Here is a 22,096-nt window from a genome sequence, read left to right as displayed (position 1 = left end):
TGTTTACAACCTACATCTATAATAACAGGTGCTGGGCTGGGGAGATAGCTCAGAATCATAAGCTCTGGCACAGCAAGCGCGAAGTCCCAAGTTTAATCCCCAGTATTGCAAACAAAACAAAATAAGCAACAGTAATAGCAGGCATTGTAGAATGTGGTTCCATTTCGCACTTCTTGATGTAAACAGTCTTACTTCCCTCTTAACCCCTACCACCCTCCAATCTACTGAAAAAAAGATATTCTGAGGTGTTACTTGTTTTCAGTACCAGAGATTTGCAATCTAGGAGGGCTTTTTCCCTTTCATTGGGCTTACAATTTGCAAGTTTACTGTTTATTAGGTTTTGCTGACCTGCAGTTAGTGCTGACGTCATCTTTGCATTGTCTTCCTGCTCCCCATAGCTCAATTTAGCCTGTCTCTGTCAGGCCACACACCCCAGTGCTTCCTTCTGTCTCCTGCTGAAGTGCAAACACCTGCCCTGCTTACCCTGTCACTCATTTCTTCTCTTCCAAGCACTGGTTTCTTCTTTCTTAATAATACTAATTGAGTATCCTTTATCCAATGTTTGGAAACAGCTATGTTTTGGATTTAATAACATTTATTAACATTTTTAATAGCGCTTGCATATATATATATAATGAATGTTTGGGGATGGACCCAAGTCTAGACATGGAACTCATGTGTGTTTCATATACACCTAATGCACATAACCCGAAGTTAATTTTTTTTTAAAGTGTATTTTATTTATTTATTTTACATTTATTTATTGTGTGTGTGGCCAGCTCAGCCCACCAGGGGGCAGGGCTGGCTGGCATGTGGTGCTGGGGGATTAGAACCACGGTCCCTGCTTTGCCAAGCTTGTTCTAAGTAGGTGCTTTAGACCACTGAGCCATCTCTCCAGTCCCACCCGAAGTTAATTTTAGGCAGCATTTTTCATGCATCTGTGTTTCGGCGGTGGCCCATCCCATGAGGTCAGGTGTGGAACTTTTTACTTGTGGCATCCTATCAGTGCTCAAAATGTTTCAGATTTTGGAGTGCTTAAATTTTGTATTTCAAGACTTGGGATGCTTAACCTATATTCCAAGCAGGAATCACTCCTGTGTTGCATAAATAAAACTCCCAGATCTGGAAAATAGCTATAGAAATAATTCTATGTGTGTCAGGAATTTCAGCAAAGGGAATCTAATAATCTAAAATGAGGGTTTTTAAAATTACTTTGGATGTGAAATCTTTCTATCAAGTGCATAGCACGTGTGGAACTCTAGGAGCTATTCCTGATGGGACCTGGAGCCATGTCTGCCTTTGACCCACATTCCTTTATTCCAAGAAACACTCCTTTTATTTTTTATTTTTTATTTTATTTTATTTGTGGAACCAGGGATTGAACTCAGGCCCTTGCGCTTGCCAGGCAAGTGCCTATTCTACTGAGCCATCTCGCTGGCCCGAAATACTCCTTTTAAAATAATTTTTTGAAAAATGTATTTAGGACAAGGTCTACAGGGTCTCACTACATAGATTGAACTTATAGTGATCCTCCTATTTCCAACCTCCCAAGCGCTGGGATTACAGGCATGTGCCACCACACTCAGTCTCAATCGCTTTCTCTTTGGGCCCCAGGGGCGGGGCCAACACAGCAAGCTGGGTATTGAACCCTGGCCGCTGTGCTCTGCGTAAGAAGGCACTCCTTTAAAAAAAAAAAAAAAAAATTGATCTTAGGTATGGTATGTCTTGATATGAAGAGAGTCCCATCTGACTGTAGTCACCAGAGGCTCAAAACCAGTCTTTGTGTTTATAAATACATTAGTACTAGCATTTTTTTGGCCCTGGGGTAAGACAGAGTTACCTAGATTTGTGGTGCTTTCATTAGATCAAGACCCTTGCAAATTCTATTAGATAGGAGATGTTTGGCTCCCTGAGTGCTCTAAACTGTAGTGATTTGCTGGCAAATTTAAGGTATAGTAAGAGCAACAGGTCAGAGGAGACTGCAGTTGAAAAGACAGTTTGTTCCTCAAAGTTCCCAAGAGGAAGGGACAGGCCAGGCCACAGAGTCCCACAGTGATGCCCCAGGGTGGCTGAGGGAGCTGAAGTACAGGGATGTAAACCAGAGCCTTTCTTATAGTTTCTTCAGGAAGGAACAAGTGAGGCTGGGTAAGCCAGTTTAGGATTGAGTAGTTTTAGAAACTTAAACAAGCTCTGAGTTATGAGGCTGTTCCTAGCTGTCTAGTACCTGGCCCCAGTGGAGCCAGTGGATGATAGCCTGGCGTGTAAGAGCTGACAAAGGCGATGGCTGGAGTGTAGGGTCTGACTTGGTTGGTTTGTATGTAGAAAATGTGCTCTGGCTGAGTTGTCTGCTATCTCTAGGCTTTGTTCAGTGTTTAAAGGAGTGGTCTCTCCAAGGAATCCCAAGGTCCCAAGACCTGACCAGAACATCTGAATGTAGGAGAAAAAAGTCTTGATCACTGGCTTCAGCAAGAAGACATTGAGCATTTCATTTAACAAGATGTCTGAAGTAGCTGTTCCCCAGCTTTATGTAGCAACTTTGGGTTATATGTGTGTAATGCTTGAGCTCCACTTACAATCACAGTGTGGCTGCTGCAGCTCCGGATGTCATATCCTCACATAAACATAAGCAGGTAGTTAGCACAGGAATTAGCTTGCATATTTTTTTATCAGAAAACAATTCTATCTCACTGTTTATTTTGTGTCTCTTTAGCTGCAAGGGAGGCCAAGAAAGGAAAAGGTGTGAGAGAAACAGGTTTGTTGGGACTGGCCATGATTCGTCTGTGAGAACACACTCTCTTGCTTCTCATAGCTGGGAGGACTGGTAGCCACTGTCAGCCCTGAAGCCCACAGCCACATGTGTGCAGCGGTGGACGTGCAGATAGGGAACCTGTGCAGTTGCCCTGGAAGAGCCGTGCGGCGGGTACCAGTGCCTGGGCATGGTAGATCAGGGAACTTACTGCCCAGATTTTAAGGGCTGCCGGGGAGATGGCTCAGTAGAATAAGTGCTTGCCTGGCAAGCACAAGGGCCAGCCTTCAATCCCTGGTTCCACCAAAATAAAAAAACAAAAAAAATAATAAAATTAATAAAAAAATGAAATAAAACGATGGTCAGGAAACTACATCTTGTCAGAAGTTTCTTGGGCTTATCAGTTTATCATCCAATGAGTGACTAAATGATCTGATAATCTTTTTTTTTTCTAAAATAACACATTAGGAAATTGCCTAAATACTGACATGATGTTTATTAGTTAGGGAAATACATTGAAATCTGTGGAGTAGGTAAAGAGGAAAAGGAGTTTTACAAAAAGATTCTAAAAGAAAGTAAAAGGATCAGGAAAAGGGCAGAGGGAGGGATAGATGGCACATAGGCAGGCCAGGGGTCAAGAAGTTCAAGAGGCTGATGCCACTGAAGGAATGACAACAGTCATGTGAGCCTGTTGGTCCTGCTTCTGTCCTAGACCCTGACTGAGGACTAGGAGAGCCCCTATGGATGTCCACACTGCTCTGTGTTTCATTGGAACCCATATCAGTTGTCACCATTACTTCTCTCAGCTCATTAGCCCCTTAGCAGTTTTGTCATAATTTCCAACACTTAAACATACATTTATGTTTATTTATTTATTTATTTATTTATCTATTTGGTACAGGGTCTCAATGTGCAGCTCGGGCTCATAGTGATCCTCCTGTTTTCAACCTCCCCAGCACTGGAATTATAGGCATGCACTACCATGCCCTGACTCAGTGACTTGGCAGGGCCAGCAAGAGATGTGGTGCCAGGGATCAAACCCCGGTCCCTGTGCTTGCCCAAGCAGGCGCTTAGTCCGCTGAGCTATCTTGCCAGCACTAAACTTTTATTATATACATACACCTTTAAAAGTCATTACCAGCTATGGGTGCTGACTTAGACTAGATTCCCTATGAAGGATGGAGAATAAAAATGCTATGAGTTACATTTCCATTTTGTAACTTGAATAAAACTGGTTAGCTTATAGATTTTCAAGGTTCTCAGGGTAATGAGGATATTTGGTATTTCCAAGTTCTTGTATATGTAATAAACTGCTAGACAAGAAGTTGTTTCTGCACCTTATTAGCAAAGTTCGGCACCTGCCCTGTAAGGCAGTGTACATGCCAGGTACTGGATGAATTGGACCTGTCTTGGGCCTGGAAGATGATGAGCCCAGGGGTAGCAGACGTTGAATGTAGCAGCACTAATTACTCAGATCACGTGGCTCAGTGCTGGGAAGAGGAGCTCACAAGGAATTAGGAGGCTCCAAGAAGACAAATGCAGTGGGACAAGTAGGAGATGGTAGAACCAAGAAGGGTGTGGGTGCCCCCCAGCAGGGCCAGTGTGCGCTGAGGGCCTAGAGCCAGAAGGAAGTGCAGCATTCCTGAGGAACATACAGGTGACCCGATGATAAGGACAGTGGAGAGTAAGAAGGGAAACTGCATGAGATGGGACTGCAGGGTGCTGAATCACAGCTTGAAAGCCATGGCAGCAACCTGGACTTTATCCCTAAGAGCAAGCAAAAACCAGCATACTTTGTTTTGTTTTTCGTTTGGGGGAATTTTATATATTTGGTTGTTTTGCTTCACTGTACTGTGTTTTGAACCTCACACATTGTAGCCCAACTGTACAACTGAGATATATCACCAGTCCTTTTTTAAAATTCTGAGACGAGGTCTCATTAAGTTGCCCAGGCTTGATTCATCCTTGAGTGAGCCTCAGCCCACCCCTTCCCTTTTTTTTTTTCCCCTAAGCCTCTTGAATAGCTGAGATTTCAGGCTTTTTCCTCCCAAGCTAAGGTTTTATCAAGAGCAACACAGTCAGATTTCTTTGTGACTGAGTGAATAATAGATGAATGGGATGGATTCCCATCATAAACGTGAGAGCCAGTTAGATAACAATAACAATGAAGAGTGAGAGAGATCAACATACCTGGTGGCAACTGGAGGAGTGTTCACACTGATCATTCAATGGATATTTAGGTACAAGGAAAAAAAAGAAAGTTCATGCACTTGGCTTTAGTGACTGTGGAATCCATGTAGTTGAGATTCTCTAGGGAGGAAATACAAGTTGAGAAGACAAATGGCCCTTGAATCAAGAATGCTAGAAGTAGTGCTTCCAGCTCTATACCTGGCTGGTCTAGCAGAGATCTACCCAGTTGCTCAAACCTACATCCCAGATATCTTTGGAGGAATGTATAGGGAGGCTGAGAGGAGGAGGGCATGTTTACTGATGAGCCACTCCCAAGCTCCCTGGACATCATTTTTCATGTTTATTTTTCCATACTCAGTAGCCAAACTTTCTGCTGGCTCTTTCTTCAAAAAAAAATTCTATTTTGCTTTAATGTGTACCACTTGCATTCAGGCAGCTTGACATTGTACAGTGATTTCTACTTTGTCTTCCCTCCAACCCTCTCCTCCTCCTCCTCCTCCTCCTCCTCCTTCTCCTCCTCCTCCTCCTCCTCCTCCTCCTCCTCCTCCTCCTCGTCCTCCTCCTCCTCCATTTGCTGTGCATCACAACAGCCCAAGTGAGTGTTTCAAATAGTACTCAGATGATCCCCACTCTGGCTGACAACCTACCAAAGGATTCCCATTGCAGAATACAAATCTGAACCTTCACCCTCAGACCCTAGAGATGTCTTGTACCTGTGTCTCTGAGCTCAGCCCTGGCTTCCTCCCTGTCAGTCATCCTCTTCCAGCTGTGCTGACCTGTTCTGAACCATGTGCTGTGCAGTGACCTGCATGGAGCCCTTGAGCTTGTTCTGGCCTCCATCTGAATGCTGGGTAACGGCATTCAGTTCCTCTTCAATGTCACCTGCTCAGGGAGGCTTTCCTGAACCATCTCATTCATTTGCACCTTCCTCTGTGGTCCTATTGCCCTGTTTTGTTGCTCATGACGTGTATGAGTACCTGCAATCACTGAGATCATTAATTTTTGCTGGCAATGTGTAAGCTCCACTAGAGCAGGAATCTCTGTCTCTCTATCAGCTATATTTTCAGTTCCTTAAAAAGGGACTGCCACATGGTAGGCCATGATAAAAATAGATCTGCATCCTGAATGCATGGATGATCTGTAAGTATTTTAGGCACAGAACCTGCCGAGCACACTAGCACACCAATTTGAACCCTTTCTCTTCTGTAGTAGGAAATTTAGCATGACAGCTCTGAGCTTATCTCTGGAATCTGACTACTCAAGGCTACAGCTCAGCCCTCCTGCTTCTTGATTGCTCCTGACCTTGGTAAAGTGAACCTCATATGCCTTAATTATTACCATGTGGGAAATGGTGGTAATAGCAATAAAGATTTCCTACCTAGTAGGGTTATTTGAGAGTTCAATGAGATAATCTGTCTAAATGCCTAGCACAGTATTTGACTTATCCAAAGATTACGCAGATCTGACCTGTGCTGTGAGTAATGCCCGCTGTCAAGCTCGGGTGACCACTGTTGAGCCCTGTGCTGAAAACCTAGGCTGTGTCTTTTGGGGATTAAATCACCTAAGAGCTCATTGGGCTTAGAATGGGGAATAGTGGAAAGCAGTTTTCAGAGATATAGGATGAGAGAAAGAGAAGATAATTGGGGGAGCAGTGGATTTTAGAATGAGACTTGCCTCTGAGTCACCCTACAAATGGTGTAGCTTATGCCAAAGATAATTTTAGAGAGAACAATCATCTCAGCGATGTCAGATTTATGTATTCAAGCCCTGGGACAGTCTGTTGTTTTCTTAAATTTCTGTCTGAACTCTAGAACCAGAGAAAATTTTATTTCATTTTATATTTTTGATCCTGGGAGTTGAACTCAAGACCTTGCACTTGTTAGGCAGTTACTGTGCCACTGAGTTATGTCCCAAACTTTGCAAATCTTACTTTTAAAGCTTTCCTTTCACTCTGAAATATCACTGGCCACCATGAAGTTTGCCAAGATAGTCACTAATATTTATTGAGGATTGGGACCAGGGCTCAGGGGCTGGGGAGATAGCTCAGTGGTATAAGCACCTGCCTGGCAAGCACAAGATTAGGAGTTTGATATGGGACACACACACATACACACACACACACACACACACACACACACACACACACACACAATTTAGGGACCAGCTCTCAGCACAGATCTTGGGGAACGGGGGAATCAAATTGCAGTGGCTTTTGTAGTTCCCTTTGGGCAGTTCACTCCTTTGATGATTGCATGTTTTTATACACACATTGGGGGTGAGCAAGGGTAGTAGGGAGCACAAACTAGGCCTTAGTGATACAAGACAGGAGATGGTGTGAGGTGGCTACAGTGCCTGTCTTCCACTGAGCCCTCAATTGACACTTCAGCAAGAGAATTTACAAATACAAATAATTTGTAGTCTGAAGTTACAGTTCATTAACATCTGCTGCCTTTCCTTTTAGGCATCCCAGTTCTTTTTTGATATGAACGATACCACCCTAATAATCTACTTCCTTTTGTCATGTGGCAGTTTCCTTTCAGCTTGTTGATTCTTAAAGCATTGTCCTAAATAAAAACTTGATACATTTAGCTGAGTGTTCACCATTTAACCCTCCTTTTCCTGCATTTGGCATCCAAGTCCTCTAATTGACCTCAGCATCCCTCACAGAGGGGCATTCACCGCGTTGGCAGAGGACCTGAGTACGCGCACGTGGCTGTCTGCATGTAGTCTTTTAGGTAGCTGCTTTGCGAAGGAAAAAGAGCTTGTGGTAGCTCAGTGGTGCGGCTCCTACCAGGCACGAATGGAGGCGCTCAGCACCACGAACGAGAATAGAAAGCAAGGTAGCGCCAAGACAGTGATAGGGAATAACATGAAAACCGTTCTTGTGTGCAAAGGAAGGCCAGATGCTGTTCAAAAATTAAACAGATATAGATAAGTCGGTGTGCTAGAGCAGGTGAAATGGAGAAATCTTATTCTTCTTTTCTTGTTAAAATATTGAGAATTAAAAAGACATTGAAACAGGAATGTTTTTCTTCTTTGTGGCACTTGGTCACGTAATTCTATCCTCTTTGCCCCTTGAGGACATTGGGCATTGTCAGTGTGAGTGTTCGGTGATGAGATGTTGAGGAAATGGAGCTGCTCACCAGGCCCAGGAATAAATCACCTCCAGCTCTGTTGCTTTGAGCTGTGCTGTGTTATGCAGACACGACACTGTCTGCCCCTGCAGGTCCCTATCTCCAAAGCTGGGGTCTGTCAGTGGCTGTACTTGTTCCTTTGAAACTACCATTTTCCTCATTTGTCACTTATTGGTAGTTACCTGCTCAACTCATAGACTAGTCTGATTTTCCATATCTGGATAAACTCTGCTCACCTACTGGCGGATAGATTTCTCCAATGAATGTGTAGTCCTAGGCTAGCAGAAGTCCTCTTTACACCATGGTAGGCAGAATCCTCCCTCACTACTTTGTCAAAATCTGAAGGAAGATTCAGGAAAGCTGAAGTCTTGCCCTGAAGCTAGGTCATGGGAACTGTGAGTGTTTGCCATAAACCACAATGGCCTTTCTATGGGAGCTGGCCAGTATGACTGACTGTATGATCTGAAATTTAGGTTGGAGCATCTTCATTTTCTGCAAGTTCTAAGAACTTGCAAACTAAACCAGTTTCTTATCCTCACCACTGCGCATTTTGAGCTTAGCAATTCACGTCAGTGGAGGCTGTCCTGTACACTGACAGGTGTGTAGTAGAATCCTGGGCCTCTGCTCACTAGATACCAGCAATATTGCTCACTTCACAACACCTGAAATGTCTCCAGATGTTTCCAGATGTCCCTAGGAAGACAAAATCAACCCTGGTTGTGAATCAGTATGTTAACATATGCCCTTCCTGTGAACTCACACTGGGATGGTAAGCCCACTTATGTGAAAAATATACTCTCTCCACTCACATGCAACACTTCTGTGACCAATTACATGTGATCCCTACCACCACATACACATAGACATAGACATAAACATTTCTGCAATAATCCAAACCCCAGTTGGGTGTCCTATACTTTATTTCAATTCTGACATTGTCCACCTGGTGTTACTCCTGGCTTCAAAGCCCACAGATTAAGGGCTTAGTCCCACAAAAATCATTCCTCACATCTGTTTTCAATTGTAGATCTCAGGGATTGGTGACCACTGGCTCCCAGAACTCAGAGAATACACTTTGTTTGTGATTATCAGTTTGTTACTGAGATTATTAAGAGGATATTGATGAGTAGCTAAATGAAGACACACATAGGGCAGGATCTAATGGTGCTTATTAACTGTCTCTGCAGGAGGAGTTCTATGAGAGCAGTGTTTAGTTTTACTTGCTGCTGGTGTGCTGCTGCTCCTGTATGGAGTGTCCATCCTCTATGAGCATTCCATTTGTACGTGCATTGTAGAGGGAGACCTCTAGTTGACAGTACTGGAACCCCCCTGGGCTGGGTGTAAGTTAGTCACTTTCTATATGAAGAACTAGGGGCTGGTGAAATAGCTCAGCAGTCTAAAGCAGCTGCAGGCAAGCTTCGGCAAGAGTGCAGGCACCACATACCATACCAGCCCTGCCCCTAGGGTGTGCTGAGCCAGCCACAAAAAAAACAAAAAAACAAAAAAAAACAACCACTATATGAAGAGCCAAGAACCATTTTTTTGGTGTTTTTTTAGGGAACAGTCTATAGCGTGTGAGTCTCACTACTAGATCAGACTCTTAGTGATTCTCCTATTTATAGCCTCCCAAAGTGCTGGGATTACAGGCAGGCGCCGCCATGCCCAGTCTCAATCCATCTCAGTGTGCTCCGAGGGCAGGGCCAGCACAGCAGGCCCCTGACCCCAACCTCAACCCCTGAGCCTGCTTGCAGGTGCTTTAATCCGCTGAGCTATTTGGCCTGCCCTGTGAAGAGCTATCTGTATGCCCATAATGGCTGGAAGATGAGGCTATGCTAGGGGTTCCTATCTTGCTTTGTGGCTGCTGTCTGTGAGTGCTGGCTGGTCAACTCTGTCAGGGCTTTGGCCCTTCATGAGGAGGGGACAGAGCATGCTACCTTCTTCTGTTGTGTACTAGTGATTCATCACCGTAATGCAATACTTGAGAGTAACAGTTTAAAGAAGGAAAGTTGCATCTTGGCTTAGTTTGAGCATGCTTAGCTGGCTCTGTTGCTTTAAACTTGTGGTGGGGCAAAAAAATTGTGGTGGAATGGGCTAACAAAGGGCAGCTGCTCACCGTGTGGCAGGTAGGAGGCAGAGAGGGGGAAGGTGAGCCCCTGAGGAAGGGATGGGGACAAGGCATAGCTCACAAGGTCAGTTCCCATCACCCGCTCCCTCCCCTCCCATCGTCTCCTGGGAATGCCACTGATGAAGTTAGAGCCCATCAGCCACCAAGCTTTCCACTTGAGACTTTGAGGAGACACATCCTGTTCAAAATGTAGCAAGCAGCTTGGTACTCACAAAAGGCACCATTCTGAAGTGCACAGTAATCTTAACATTTGGGGCTCACACGGCATTGTGTGACTGTCACCATTATGGCGATCCAGAAGAGTTTCATCACCCCAGAAAGGAAACCCTGTACCACTGAGCAGTCTTGCCTCAACTTTCCTTCCCCTGCTAACTGTTGGTCTCCTTTCTGTCTCTACATGTCTGCTTATTGTGGACCTTTCATGTAAATAGGGTGATAGAATGTGTCCGTTTGTAAATGGAATATTTGACTTAGTCTGATTTTTTTTAGGTTCATCCGTGTTGTCAACGCTGAATGACACTGCCTCTATGCGCAGGCCACGCTTTTACTTTTGCATCCTTTAGTGGGTGTTCAGATTGTTTTCACTTTGTGGATGTTAGTCTTCACATCCATGTACATTTTTGTTAGAATATTGCTTCTCATTTATTTTGGGTATGTACCTAGGACTGGAATTCCTGTGTCATGTGGTAATTCTGCTTAACGTATTGAGTTGCTGCTGCTATACTTTGCCAGGGCCACTCCATTTTACATTTCCTCTGCCAATGTTTCCTGCACACGCTTACCAGTACTTATGTGGGTTTCTAGAAACACTAATTTTATAGCCATCCACGCGGTATGTCATTGTATCCTTAATTGCAAGTTTCTAATGACGAGTGAAAAGCTTTTTTTCATCTACCTATAGGCCTTTCATGTTTATTCTTTCAGGGTACCTTTATTTTCTGCTTTTTTTGTATTGTAATTGTATGTGAGCACTTTTCTGTCTGGATCATAAAGCTACCTTGGTTATAAAATGGAACTAATGGACTCTTCTAGAAAACGATTGATTTTTGGTAACTAACACATTGTTCAACTTTTTGATACTGTAACTTTGAAATTCTTTTTTCCTGCTCGACAGCCTGTTTCATTTTAAAATGTGTATAAACCTTAGGCTAACTTTTCCTAATTATTGAACTTGATTATAGTTTAATTTTCTGAATTTTGGTATTCTAAATCTAACCCATCGCTGTGTACTGAATCTTTTGGTTTTAAACATATTTAAAGTAAGTTTGTTTCTTAGCTACTATAATACCTAGTATGACGTTATATATGATATTTTGCTATTTTAGAATAAGTGGTGACTGTTGAAAGTAATTTTCATTTGCTGTTTGTTTCCTTTTCAGAAAAAGTTGCCTTTGACAACACTGGCTCAGTGTTTGATGGAAGGGTCAGCTATCCTGGGTGATGACACACTGCTTGGGTAAGGTGACACCATGTCAGAGCTTGTGCTCAACCTAGGAAAGTCCCTTTCCATAAAGAAGGGCCTGGAACTCCTCGGGGAGTGTGTCACACATGAGAATTCTGCCCAAGGACTTGGATGGGGAGGGAGAAAAATGTTGCCGGTGAGAAAATGAAACCTCTGTCTCCAGTTATTATCTGTGTAGAAAGATAAATCCTGACGGAAAAATTATCATAGAACCAGTAAAGTATAACTAAAATCCCTAAGGCTTCAGTAGAGGCAAATATGTGACCTCTCAGTGTCATGTGTGAGAACTCGTGGGATTCCCAAAACAAGCCTTGCTGATTTTGAGCTGACAATAAAACACACTAAAAATAGAATCTTCCTGAGACAGCACCAGCATGTTTTCCTACAATCAGTAGCAGACTCAGTACTCTAAGAAGTAAAGATAGTAGAATGACGCTAAAGGAAATGTACAGTGACTATTTAAACTGTAACTTTACAGTGGACTCAAGAATAATCTTTGACAAAAAAAATCAACAACCTGAAGAAAGAATGGGAAGAATTGAGTAAATACAAAATGAAACTCCCCTCTCTCCCAGTACTGGGGATTGAACTCAGGGCCTTTGTATTACACTGTATTGCTGACCCATTTTAATTTTTTTCTGTTTTGAGACAGTGTCTTGCTAAGTCACTAAATATCTCGAGCTGGGCGTGAACTTAGGATTTTCCTGCCTCAGCCTCACAGACTACTAGGATTGCAAGCATGTACCACCACTTCCAATTAGAACTTCTCACAATTGAAATTACACTGATAATTTAAAAACTTGGTCAGAGTAAACTGGAGACTATTCAAAATAATTGGTGGACTTATAAACACATCTGAAGTTGCTAGCTGAAAAGAACCCAGTGAAGGACAAGAGGTATGGGTATAGAGATTACTAAATTGAGAGGCAGGGACGAAGTCTAAAAGCACAAAATGCTATCTTGTGGGAGCTCCTGAAAAAAACAAAATAGGGAGAAGGAAAATTTATGGTTGAATTTTTCTTTTTTAGATTGGAATAAAAACTGTCTTTAAAATTAGACAGCACAAAATGTCCTATTTGAGATCAACAAAAAAGAAATTCATCCCTGCACATATTGTAGCGCAACTGCAAACCCAAAAAGGAGAAAGAGATTTAAAGTCAACCTAAGAAAAAAAGATAATTACCTGTAAATAAAAGAGCAGTTAAGCTGGTAAACTAGTCATCAAGCAGAATGCATGCCAGGAGACGAAAGGAGAATTATCTTGAAGAACTGAGTAAAAATCGGAGAAATCCAGAATTTTATGATAGATTAATTATGCAGAATAAGGAGAAAATAAAAGTTTTTCAGGTAAAAATTTACTACTTGCAAGTCATATCTGCATGTGTAGTAGACTACTACTAGAAACTACTGCTTACATGTTCTTTCAGAAGAGCTAGTTAAGACTGTGTGAAAAAGATTAAATCTATAGGAAAGCGGGCTGGGAGATAGCTCAGTGGCATTAGCACCTGCCTGGCAAGCACAAGGTCCTGAGTTCGATCTCCAGTATCACCAAAAAAAGAAAAAAGAAAAAAGAAAAAATCTACAGGAAAGCTGCGAAATGGAAGCAGCAAGGTAAACATTTAATGAAAAGTTACTGAACGTTTATTAGGGAGGGCGAGAATTTCTTTGTCCCTCCTCTGACCATGCTAGGTCTTGGGGTCAGGATTCTGCAAATCAGATTGACCAGGCAGCTGACCAAAATAAGTGCATGCACATTTTATTAACATGTGTAGTCCCAGTACTCAGGAGACTGAGGCAGGAGGATGGTTGTGAGTTAGAGGCCAGCCTGAGCTAAATAGCAAGACCCTGTCTCAAAAAAGAATAGTGATTCATATATATGTAAGAACCCAAAAATGAGTTCCAAAGGGATGATTAAAATGTGGTCTTGTGTAGTGTCCTGACAAAAGAAAAACCAGTTTTGGAGAAGTAATAAGACAAAAGGAAGAGTTTCTGCATATATGGGAGGGTAAATACACGGGGCATTCATTAATGGGCAATGAAGATTAGTTAATGAAGTTCCTTTGACTCCATCTTTGGGTGAGCAACGACCTGGAGTTGTCACTAGTGATTTATTTATGTTTTCGACTAAAGAGAGGAAGAGAAAAACCTTTGTAAATGTACTTGTTGCATTTAGGCAAATGGGGGAGGGCAGAGTTACTGTTTCTTTCTTTTCTAATTCTCACTTGCCTTTAGTTCCAAATAATCCTCATGCCAAAGCTGTGGGTTTTGGGGTGCCGTATTCTGCTACCCTTCAATATAAAGTAATTATAAATAAGGATTGAACTAAAACTTAACAGTCTAAATGATTCATTTGGGGAGATTAGATAGCAATAACATGAAATATTAAACCAAAAACCAGTATTGCAAAGCTCTTGTATTGTTTGAAAAGAGGGTAAAGATGTACTTGCGCTTAAGTGTACAATCAAGTGTGCATGTTAGGAAAATAAGAGTATGCACAAGAAAAATAGGAGTAGAATGTGTAATTCCAAACAGGCAAAAAGGGAAATAAATGAAGGAAACTAAAAGAGCAAAGCCACAGAAGGGTCTAAAAGAGAAAAAGGTAAACAAGCATGATAACAGCATGAAGATGGTAGCAGTGCTGTTCATGTACCTTTAGTCATCACAGATGAAAAAAGAATGAACTCAGCTGTTTAAAATATGGAGTATCGCTGGTGGGTAAGCATGAAATCCTGCTGCAGAGTGTTCCCAAGAGATCCCTGAAACACTGCGACACAGCAAGGTTGGAAGTACAGATGACAGACTGAACACATCTGATTTTGCTCCCTGCCAGAATCTACCCCGACCACAGTAAAAACAGAGTTCTTTTTGTCTTAAAAGACCCACAATGGCAAGAAAAGCAAGGCTAAAAGGCAACAGCAATGTAATTTTGAGAACTGTAAGTAATAACTGAGAATTGATCGGGCAAGTCCTAGACCTCTGCTGCTCAGTTGAGAAGAAGGATGTACAGAGAGCTGACGTGATGTTCACTGTGACAAGCTGACAGTGCCCGGCAATCGGTGGCACCAGAAACCTTCAGGATGGTGAGTCTCTGGAATGGAGTGGGTGACTAAAATAAAGAATGTGGGCTTAAAGTTTTCCAAGTGTCACTTGGATCACTGAAGCATTGGTGAGCCACACCTTCAAGAGGCATTCATTTTCCCCACTCCCATTCCAGCAGGGTCTGGAGCTTTAGTCTTTAGAATGAATAAAAGGAAGCTTCTCCACAATGGGGGACCGAGAGGACGAGGGGCACCAGTCAGTGAAGAGGAGGATCAAGAGATGCCGACGGTACAAGAGGCAGACTTCTTAGCCCACCTCCCTGCTCGCAACATCCCCAGGCTTACCTTCTAGGCAAGAAATTAGGAGGGTCCCCTCTAGGGAATCTGGAAGTCCAGAAGGAAGCTCCAGAAAGCTCCAAAAGACAGAGGATGCTGATGAATAGCTCAGCCAGATCGTTCTACAGCCAGGCTCACAGCTGACGAGCTTCTCCCCATTCTGTGTATGTGTTAGCCTCCACCTTAAATGTAGAAAAATCATTAGATTCATGAAGAAAGTCTGTGACCTGAATCATAGAAAGCAAACAGGGAGTGGGGTGGGGTACAATTTGAAGGAAATGGAGATGAGGTGGAGGAGGAGAAATCTCAGGGAAAGTATCATCTGGGTTTACAAGCAGTAAAAGAAGATAGTATGTCCATGACATAAATACAGGATATTAGTACCAAGTGTTACAGGAAAAAACACTCAGAGATCCAAAGCAGGCTCATAAAAATTGAAAACAGATACAAATTTCTCAGTTAAAGGTTTAGAAAATAAATGGGAGGAAATCATCCAGAAAATAAAGCGAGAAAACAAAGACATGGCAAATTAAAAGAATCTTAGAAAATGAGAGACCCAATCCAGGAAGTCCTATGACTGAAAATAGGTGTTCTCAGAAAAAGGAGAGGAGAAAGTAAGACTGTTATTACAAAAAAATGATGCAAAAGCACTTTCCAGACTTGAAACAAACGTGAGTTTCTGAACAAAAAGGGCCCAATGAACTCAATATATAGAAAAATTAAATTTATGCTGCAGAGTACCCACATGAATACTTGTGACAAAATATTCTACAGGGCCGGCCTGATAGTTCAGCAGACTGAAGCGCCTGCCTAGGCAGAGAGGCCAGGGTTCGATTCCCGACTTGCTGTACCAGCCCCGCCCCTGGGGCGTTCTGAGATGGCAGTTGAGATTCGGCGTGGTGGCGCATACCCGACATCCCAGCACATGGAAGGCTGAAAACATGAGGATCACTGTGAGTCTGATCTACATAGTGAGACCCTGTAGACTCTGTCCTAAATACATTAAAAAATAATAATAAAAGAAAACCATGAAAAAGATTTTACAACCTTCAGAAATTTTTTTTTTAACATTACAAAGGCTCAGAATTATGAATTCTTCCAGACTTAACCAGAAGTAACAATAAGGGCTGGCAAGATAGCTTAGCGGTCTGAAGTGCCTGCTTAGGCAAGCTTAGGCAAAGTACAGAGATCATAGTTCAATCCCGGCACCACATGCCACATCAGCCCCGCCCCCAGGCAAGGCTGAGCCAGTGCCCGCCCCCCAAAAAAGAAGTAACAATGAGAAGAAACCAGGTTGTTGAACAGTGCCTTCAAAACACAGAAGATGTTCAGCACAGAACGCAGTATGCTGCCCAAGTGTGGGTCCTTGTGGGTGTGGAGAACAACATTGTGACAAATGTCCAAGGGCGTGACTCTCCTCTCCTCAAAAAACTAAGGCTCAGTGTGCTGTGCAAAGAAGGTGTTACCAAGAAAGAAGCAGGCACAAAATGATAAGATTCTGACACAGGACAGAGAGAAGGAATCCCAGGAAACATGAAGCGAGATGCCAGGGACACAAGTTTGCCTCACATACAAAAAGAACACTTTGTCCTCCTCCTCATACTAATTCAAGATGAAATTCATTTGTATCAAGTTTTCTTTATTATCTTAGGACACAAGTTAGAAAAGTGAAAGGGAATTTGGGGCTCAATCAGGTACAGAGGAAGTGAATTATGCAAGCAGACTGAAATAAAATGATTATTAACTCCAGCAAGAACAAATAAATGTTCTGGAAAGACAAAGTGTAGTACTCGGTTTAACTTCAAATATAGATCCACTGTCCCTTCTCTGATATACTTGCAACAAGTTTTTTAAATATTTTGAGTATTTGCCTAGTTTTGGAATACTTATATAAACTTTACCAGTTGAAAATTCCTAATCTGAAAATCCAGTATGTTCCATAATCCAAACTTCAAAAAGTTTGGATTTGGGGGTTAGGAATATTCAAACCTATACTGTAGAGTAAAAATATAAAAATATACAAACATTGGAAATCTACTTACAAAAATAATGATGGAAGAGAAATGCAGGCATAGCTAAATTCTCATTTTCTGTAGATTGTGGGAAGATCAACATCTAATAGTTAAAGTTTTAAAATTAAAAAGTAGGGGCCAGGAAGATAGCTCAGTAGAGTAAGTGCTTTTCTGGAAAGAACAAGGTCCTGAGTTCAATCCCCGGTACTGCAAAAATAAACAAATAAATAAATAACATAGCATAACATAACATAAAATTAAGAAGTAGCTTTAACACCTATAATGTGAACAATCTGGGAGGTTGACACAGGATAATCACAAGTTTGAGTCTAGCCTGGGCAACGTAGTAACTTAGTAACTTAGTGAGGCCTTGTTTCAAATAATTTTATCTATCTATCTATCTATCTATCTATCTATCTATCTATCTATCTATCTATCTATCTATCTATCTATCTTAAGGGGAGGCTATGGTTCAGTGTGAAGGGCCTGGATTCAATCCCTAGTATAGCAGGTATAGTGGATTTCTAACTGGTGGTGAACTTCTTACACCCAGCTGAATTAAACTAGCATGGTACTGGATGTGGAAGGCCCACCTGAGGGTTGTTGCTAGCAGCATAAAGGCAGAACGCTGTTAGGGATGCTGTTAGGAAAAGCTGTTGAAGCTGTTGGAGCTCTTGAAAGCTGCTAGTTCTCCTGGGCTGTTCCGCTGGAGCACCTTGTCATGCTGGCTTTCCCAGGACCTGCATGAGACTTTGTTGTGAGCTCTAGGCCTCCAGTTGGACTTGTGGGAGGCATTGTTATGAGCTCTAGGTTTTCATCTGGACTCATGCAGGACATCAGGATCCAGACCTTTTGCAGAAGCTTGGGTCCTCATCTTGAGCATCACTTTCTGGCTCCAGAGGGGAAGATGGTGCACTGCTCAGCATCATGAAGCTTGTCTCATTGGCTTTCCTGATGGGAACTCAGCTTCCCTCATTGCTGGAGGAGCTTGGGACTTAACTGTTGCTGAGGACGGCTGTGGTACTTTTGGGGGAGCTCTGGTGCTTACCTTGAGTGTTGCTTCCTGGCTCCAGTTCAGATCCCTCCAGCCTGCTGGCACAGATCCTTCTTTTCACTGGCATAGGCTTCCTGGCTTCTGCCTTTGGGCCTTTCCAGTACAGATCCATGAAGCAGGCCTGCATGAGACTTTGTTGTGAGTTCTAGGTCTCCAGTTGGACTTGTGGGAGGCATTGTTATGAGCTCTAGGTTTTCATCTGGACTCATGCAGGACATCAGGATCCAGATCCTTAGTTGGAGTCTTTAGCATTAAATGTGTGGATAGATTTCCTGCACTTATATATGATTCTTGGGTGATTCCTTGTAAACTATTATAAAACGTGTCTTGTACTGTATTGTTCACCTTGCAAAAACCCCAAACCATGACAGCAGGGAGGGAAAGACATTGAAATATGTAGGTGTCAGGAAATCAGATAAAAGATACCACTAAAAGGTTACAGAGATAAACACCACAAACTGGGGGTTGATTTTTGCAGCAAATATGAAAAGGAGTTAGACTCCATTCCACATTCACCTAGCTGTGAAAAAGGTATGTAACTACTTGAAATAAGTGGATTCTAATTCAAGTTATCCAAGGAATTTATAATGGACATTTGTCAAAGAGAGATCTGGCATGGCCCAAAACAAATAAAAAGATATCTGGTCTTGCTAGAAGTCAATGAATGTGAATTAAAAATCAGAATGAGAGAATATTTTTGCTTCAACCAGTTTTGCAGAAGAGCCAGTGCAAAGCAATGTTAGGAACACAGTGCAAAAAGCAAACTCTCATGTGTGTTTGTGAAGTTCTCACACAAGCAAGAAGAGAATGCATATGCAGCGTGGTGCTCCATGAAATTGCTTAAGCTCTTGCTTGTTAGAAAACTTAATAAATGGAGGCATATATAATTGTATATATGAGCTATAATACAGTGGAATTCCATAGAGCATAATGATTAATTCTGCATGCATCAACATGGATAACTGCCAAATATTAGTACATTTTGAAAGTAAGTAGTATAAGCATATATTGAGAATAAAACCATTTTTAAACACTTTCTTTAAGCAAAGCAGCAATATCATATACTATATGTAAACACACTGAAGGAGGGATAGTAAGGGATATAACTCACTTCAAAATAAATGTTACCATGGCTCATGGATTTGTTGACTTGTAAAAACTTTTTATATGGTTTTTAGTTAATATGATATAGTGTAAAAGAAGTAAGCCATTTGGAGAGTAATTAAAATCTTTGAAAACATCTGCCATCCTGCCTGGGAATATGGGAAAACTTTGCCTGTTCAGGACTTTCGCTATTTGCTTATTGTTGATCCACTTTAGGAATGGGTTTTGCTGCTTTTTGCGTTGAATAATTACCTACCCACTAAGTTACTAAGTTCCCCAGGCTAGACTGGTTAGGTTTACATGGCTTAGTTGTAAGAGAGAGTTTTTCCATTAAGACCTATCACATTTTAATTTTTGGTATATCTCTGAAGATGTTGGTGTGTGAATGACGCCATCTCAGCTAATTTCTGGAAGGCTCCCAGGGAAGGGAAGCACCTGGCTTTTTACGTCTGTGGACTTGGCATGTGTGAGTCTGTTTTCTCCACATCTGTCTTTCTCTACTTGAATCCTTTTGTCCCAGACATATGGTGAGTACTCAGCGCTATTTGGAGGAATGAGTAATTTCTGAAATGAAGGCAGTTGGAACAGGTCAGTCACCAGCCACCGTGGCTGTTGGCCAGCTCCCTAACGTTGACCTTGGAAAAGTTTAGTGAGTGGGGTGGTGCTGAGATCAGAACTGAGGCAGAATGTCTCCAGGAATGCTCAGTGTGTTTTCCCTGCTTTGGTTGCAGGAAGATGCTGAAACTTTGTGGCGAGACGGAGGACAAGTTGGCTCAGGAACTGATACATTTTGAGCTGCAAGTAGAAAGAGATGTGATCGAGCCCCTGTTTCTGCTGGCGGAGGTATGGGCTGGGACTGAACTTGGGCCTGAGTGACCAGGGAATGCCGAGCAGAAGCCACGTGGGTCATTATGCTTCCAGCCTCGTTGTTTTCCTCCTTTACTGTATTCCCTGACACTGGTTTTCATTGGGAATCTCTATTACTCAGCCCCATTGGCAGATTCCCAAATATGGCAACCCTCTCAGCTGCACACAGTCTCCTTCTCTGCAGTCTCCTCTGTTGGCATTCCGATGGGTAAAGATGCAGAGCTGGCTGGCTGCGTACCTCCTTCCACGCCCGAGTCCCACCTGCCTTGCAACTCTGCCCCATCCTCGCCTGCATGAAGTCAGTGGTGCCTCCTTAGAAGGAGTTGGGGGACCTGGGCCCAAGAGCCTCTGTAAATGCTCTTGCAGCTGGTGCTTATATGAGTCTTTTCTCTTTGGATGCTAAAGAACAGTAAATTTAAAAAATTTTAAAAAGCTATCTTAAAATGTCTATATGATATTTTGGTAGCTTCCATCAAATGAAATTATATCAGGGAGACACAAAGTGTTTAGTCAGCTTATTTTCCTGAAGCCTGGACTCTTCCCAGTTGCCTTTATTTGGTTATACAAAACCTAAGGAGTGCCCTCCCTTGGGGCCCTTGGCAGTGAGGGAAATGTTCTGCATATGCATAGTTTGGTAGCCCCCAGCCTCGCCTGGCTGTAGGAACTTGAAATGCATTTAGTGTGACTTAGGAGTTCACTTTTGTCAATTTCGTGAACATTACCTACTCATATGTAGAGGCTACTGTCTGGGCAGCATTGCCCTGTATCATGCCCTGTATCTGGTTTCTTCTCTTGACCACTTTTGTTACTTCTGCCTACCCTATTCCTCTTTCTGAGACAGAGGTATAGATAAACAATGATGTGCTCAAAAGGAATCAGTGAAAAATTCTAGGTGTGATACTTTGACATACATTGACATAGACCAGCGCTGGGCTTCTGGGATTCCAGCCTATGGTAGGTTACTCCATAACCAGGAGCATTCTCAAGTGTCTTGAAGAATAGTGTGGGGACGCATGCTGCCCCAGTCCTGTCTGGGGGCTCTGGGTAGACTCAGGCTGCCTGTAAATAGCTAGACTTCTTCCTACAGAAGTCACTGCCCACATTGTGTCGCTAATCTCTGCTTAGCAGAGTGAGTTGAAAGCACTTTATAAAACACTAGATTTTCCTCACATTTTCCCCTTACGTGTGTATTTAAAAAAAAAAAAAAAAAAAACAGCTTGGGGTGTTTTTAGTTCAACTGATGGCCAATTTTCTTTTTTAATTCTCATATCCTGCCCTACTTTTGCTGGGCCTGGAACCAAAATCCTGCACTGGAATGTTCAAGAAGTCATTTTTAGTAAGAAAAGTGTAAAAAAGAGCATCTCTGTGCAACGAATATGGAAGAACTCGGTGCGGAGAAAAAACTATACTGGCAATGATTATTCATGTTTTACTCTAGAAAAATCTTACATTATTGCAAGAAATGCACAAATATGCTCAATATACAATATCTGTCTTATTAGCATTTTATTTTTATTTATTTATTTTTAAGTATATTTAGTACAGGGTCTACAGGGTCTCACTATGTAGATTGGACTTGTAGTGATTCTCCTGTTTTCAGCCTCACAAGTGTTGGGATTACAGGTATGCACCACCACGCCCAGTCTCAGTTGCCATCTCAGTGCGCCCTGGAGGTGGGGCCAGCTTGGCTTGCTGGAGATTGAACCCTGGCCGCTGCGTTCTGCCTAAGCAGGCACTTTAGTCTACTGAGCTATCTGGCTGGTCCTTTCATAGCATCTTAGGTCTGCTGAGGTTGGTGCTCCACCATTTGCTGCTCTTCAGTTTTTAATCGGCCTGCATGTCAGTGCTGATTGCTTGACTTACCTTGTTTTCCCTACTTTTGGCCCTTGTGAATGTAGAGGGAGATGTGATTAATCCCCTGTTTTTTTTTTTGCTGGCTGCAAGAGGAGCACGAGTGTGTCAGGGCCAGGGGAACAGAACCTTACAGCTTCTCTGAGTCAGTGAGCTGATGGGGTTGGCAGGAGTCCA

The 22,096-nt window shown here is 42.5% G+C and overlaps 1 protein-coding gene across 3 annotated transcripts in view; it reads left to right on the top strand.

Moving 5' to 3' along the window:
* The window catches only part of Arhgap44 (Rho GTPase activating protein 44), a 215,289-nt gene that overhangs the window by 120,553 nt on the left and 72,640 nt on the right, over positions 1–22,096 (top strand). For all 3 annotated transcript variants that reach the window (XM_023706351.1, XM_023706349.1, XM_023706350.1), the window contains exons 4-5: positions 11,575–11,651; positions 19,933–20,044. In XM_023706351.1, the coding sequence (XP_023562119.1) occupies positions 11,575–11,651; positions 19,933–20,044 (189 nt within the window). The remainder of the gene's footprint in view (positions 1–11,574; positions 11,652–19,932; positions 20,045–22,096) is intronic.

Source organism: Octodon degus, unplaced genomic scaffold (assembly GCF_000260255.1).
Source record: "Octodon degus isolate 3935 unplaced genomic scaffold, OctDeg1.0 scaffold00253, whole genome shotgun sequence".
NCBI lineage: Eukaryota > Metazoa > Chordata > Mammalia > Rodentia > Octodontidae > Octodon > Octodon degus.
Note: the sequence above shows the minus strand (reverse complement) of the source record. Positions and strands in the feature narration are given on the sequence as shown.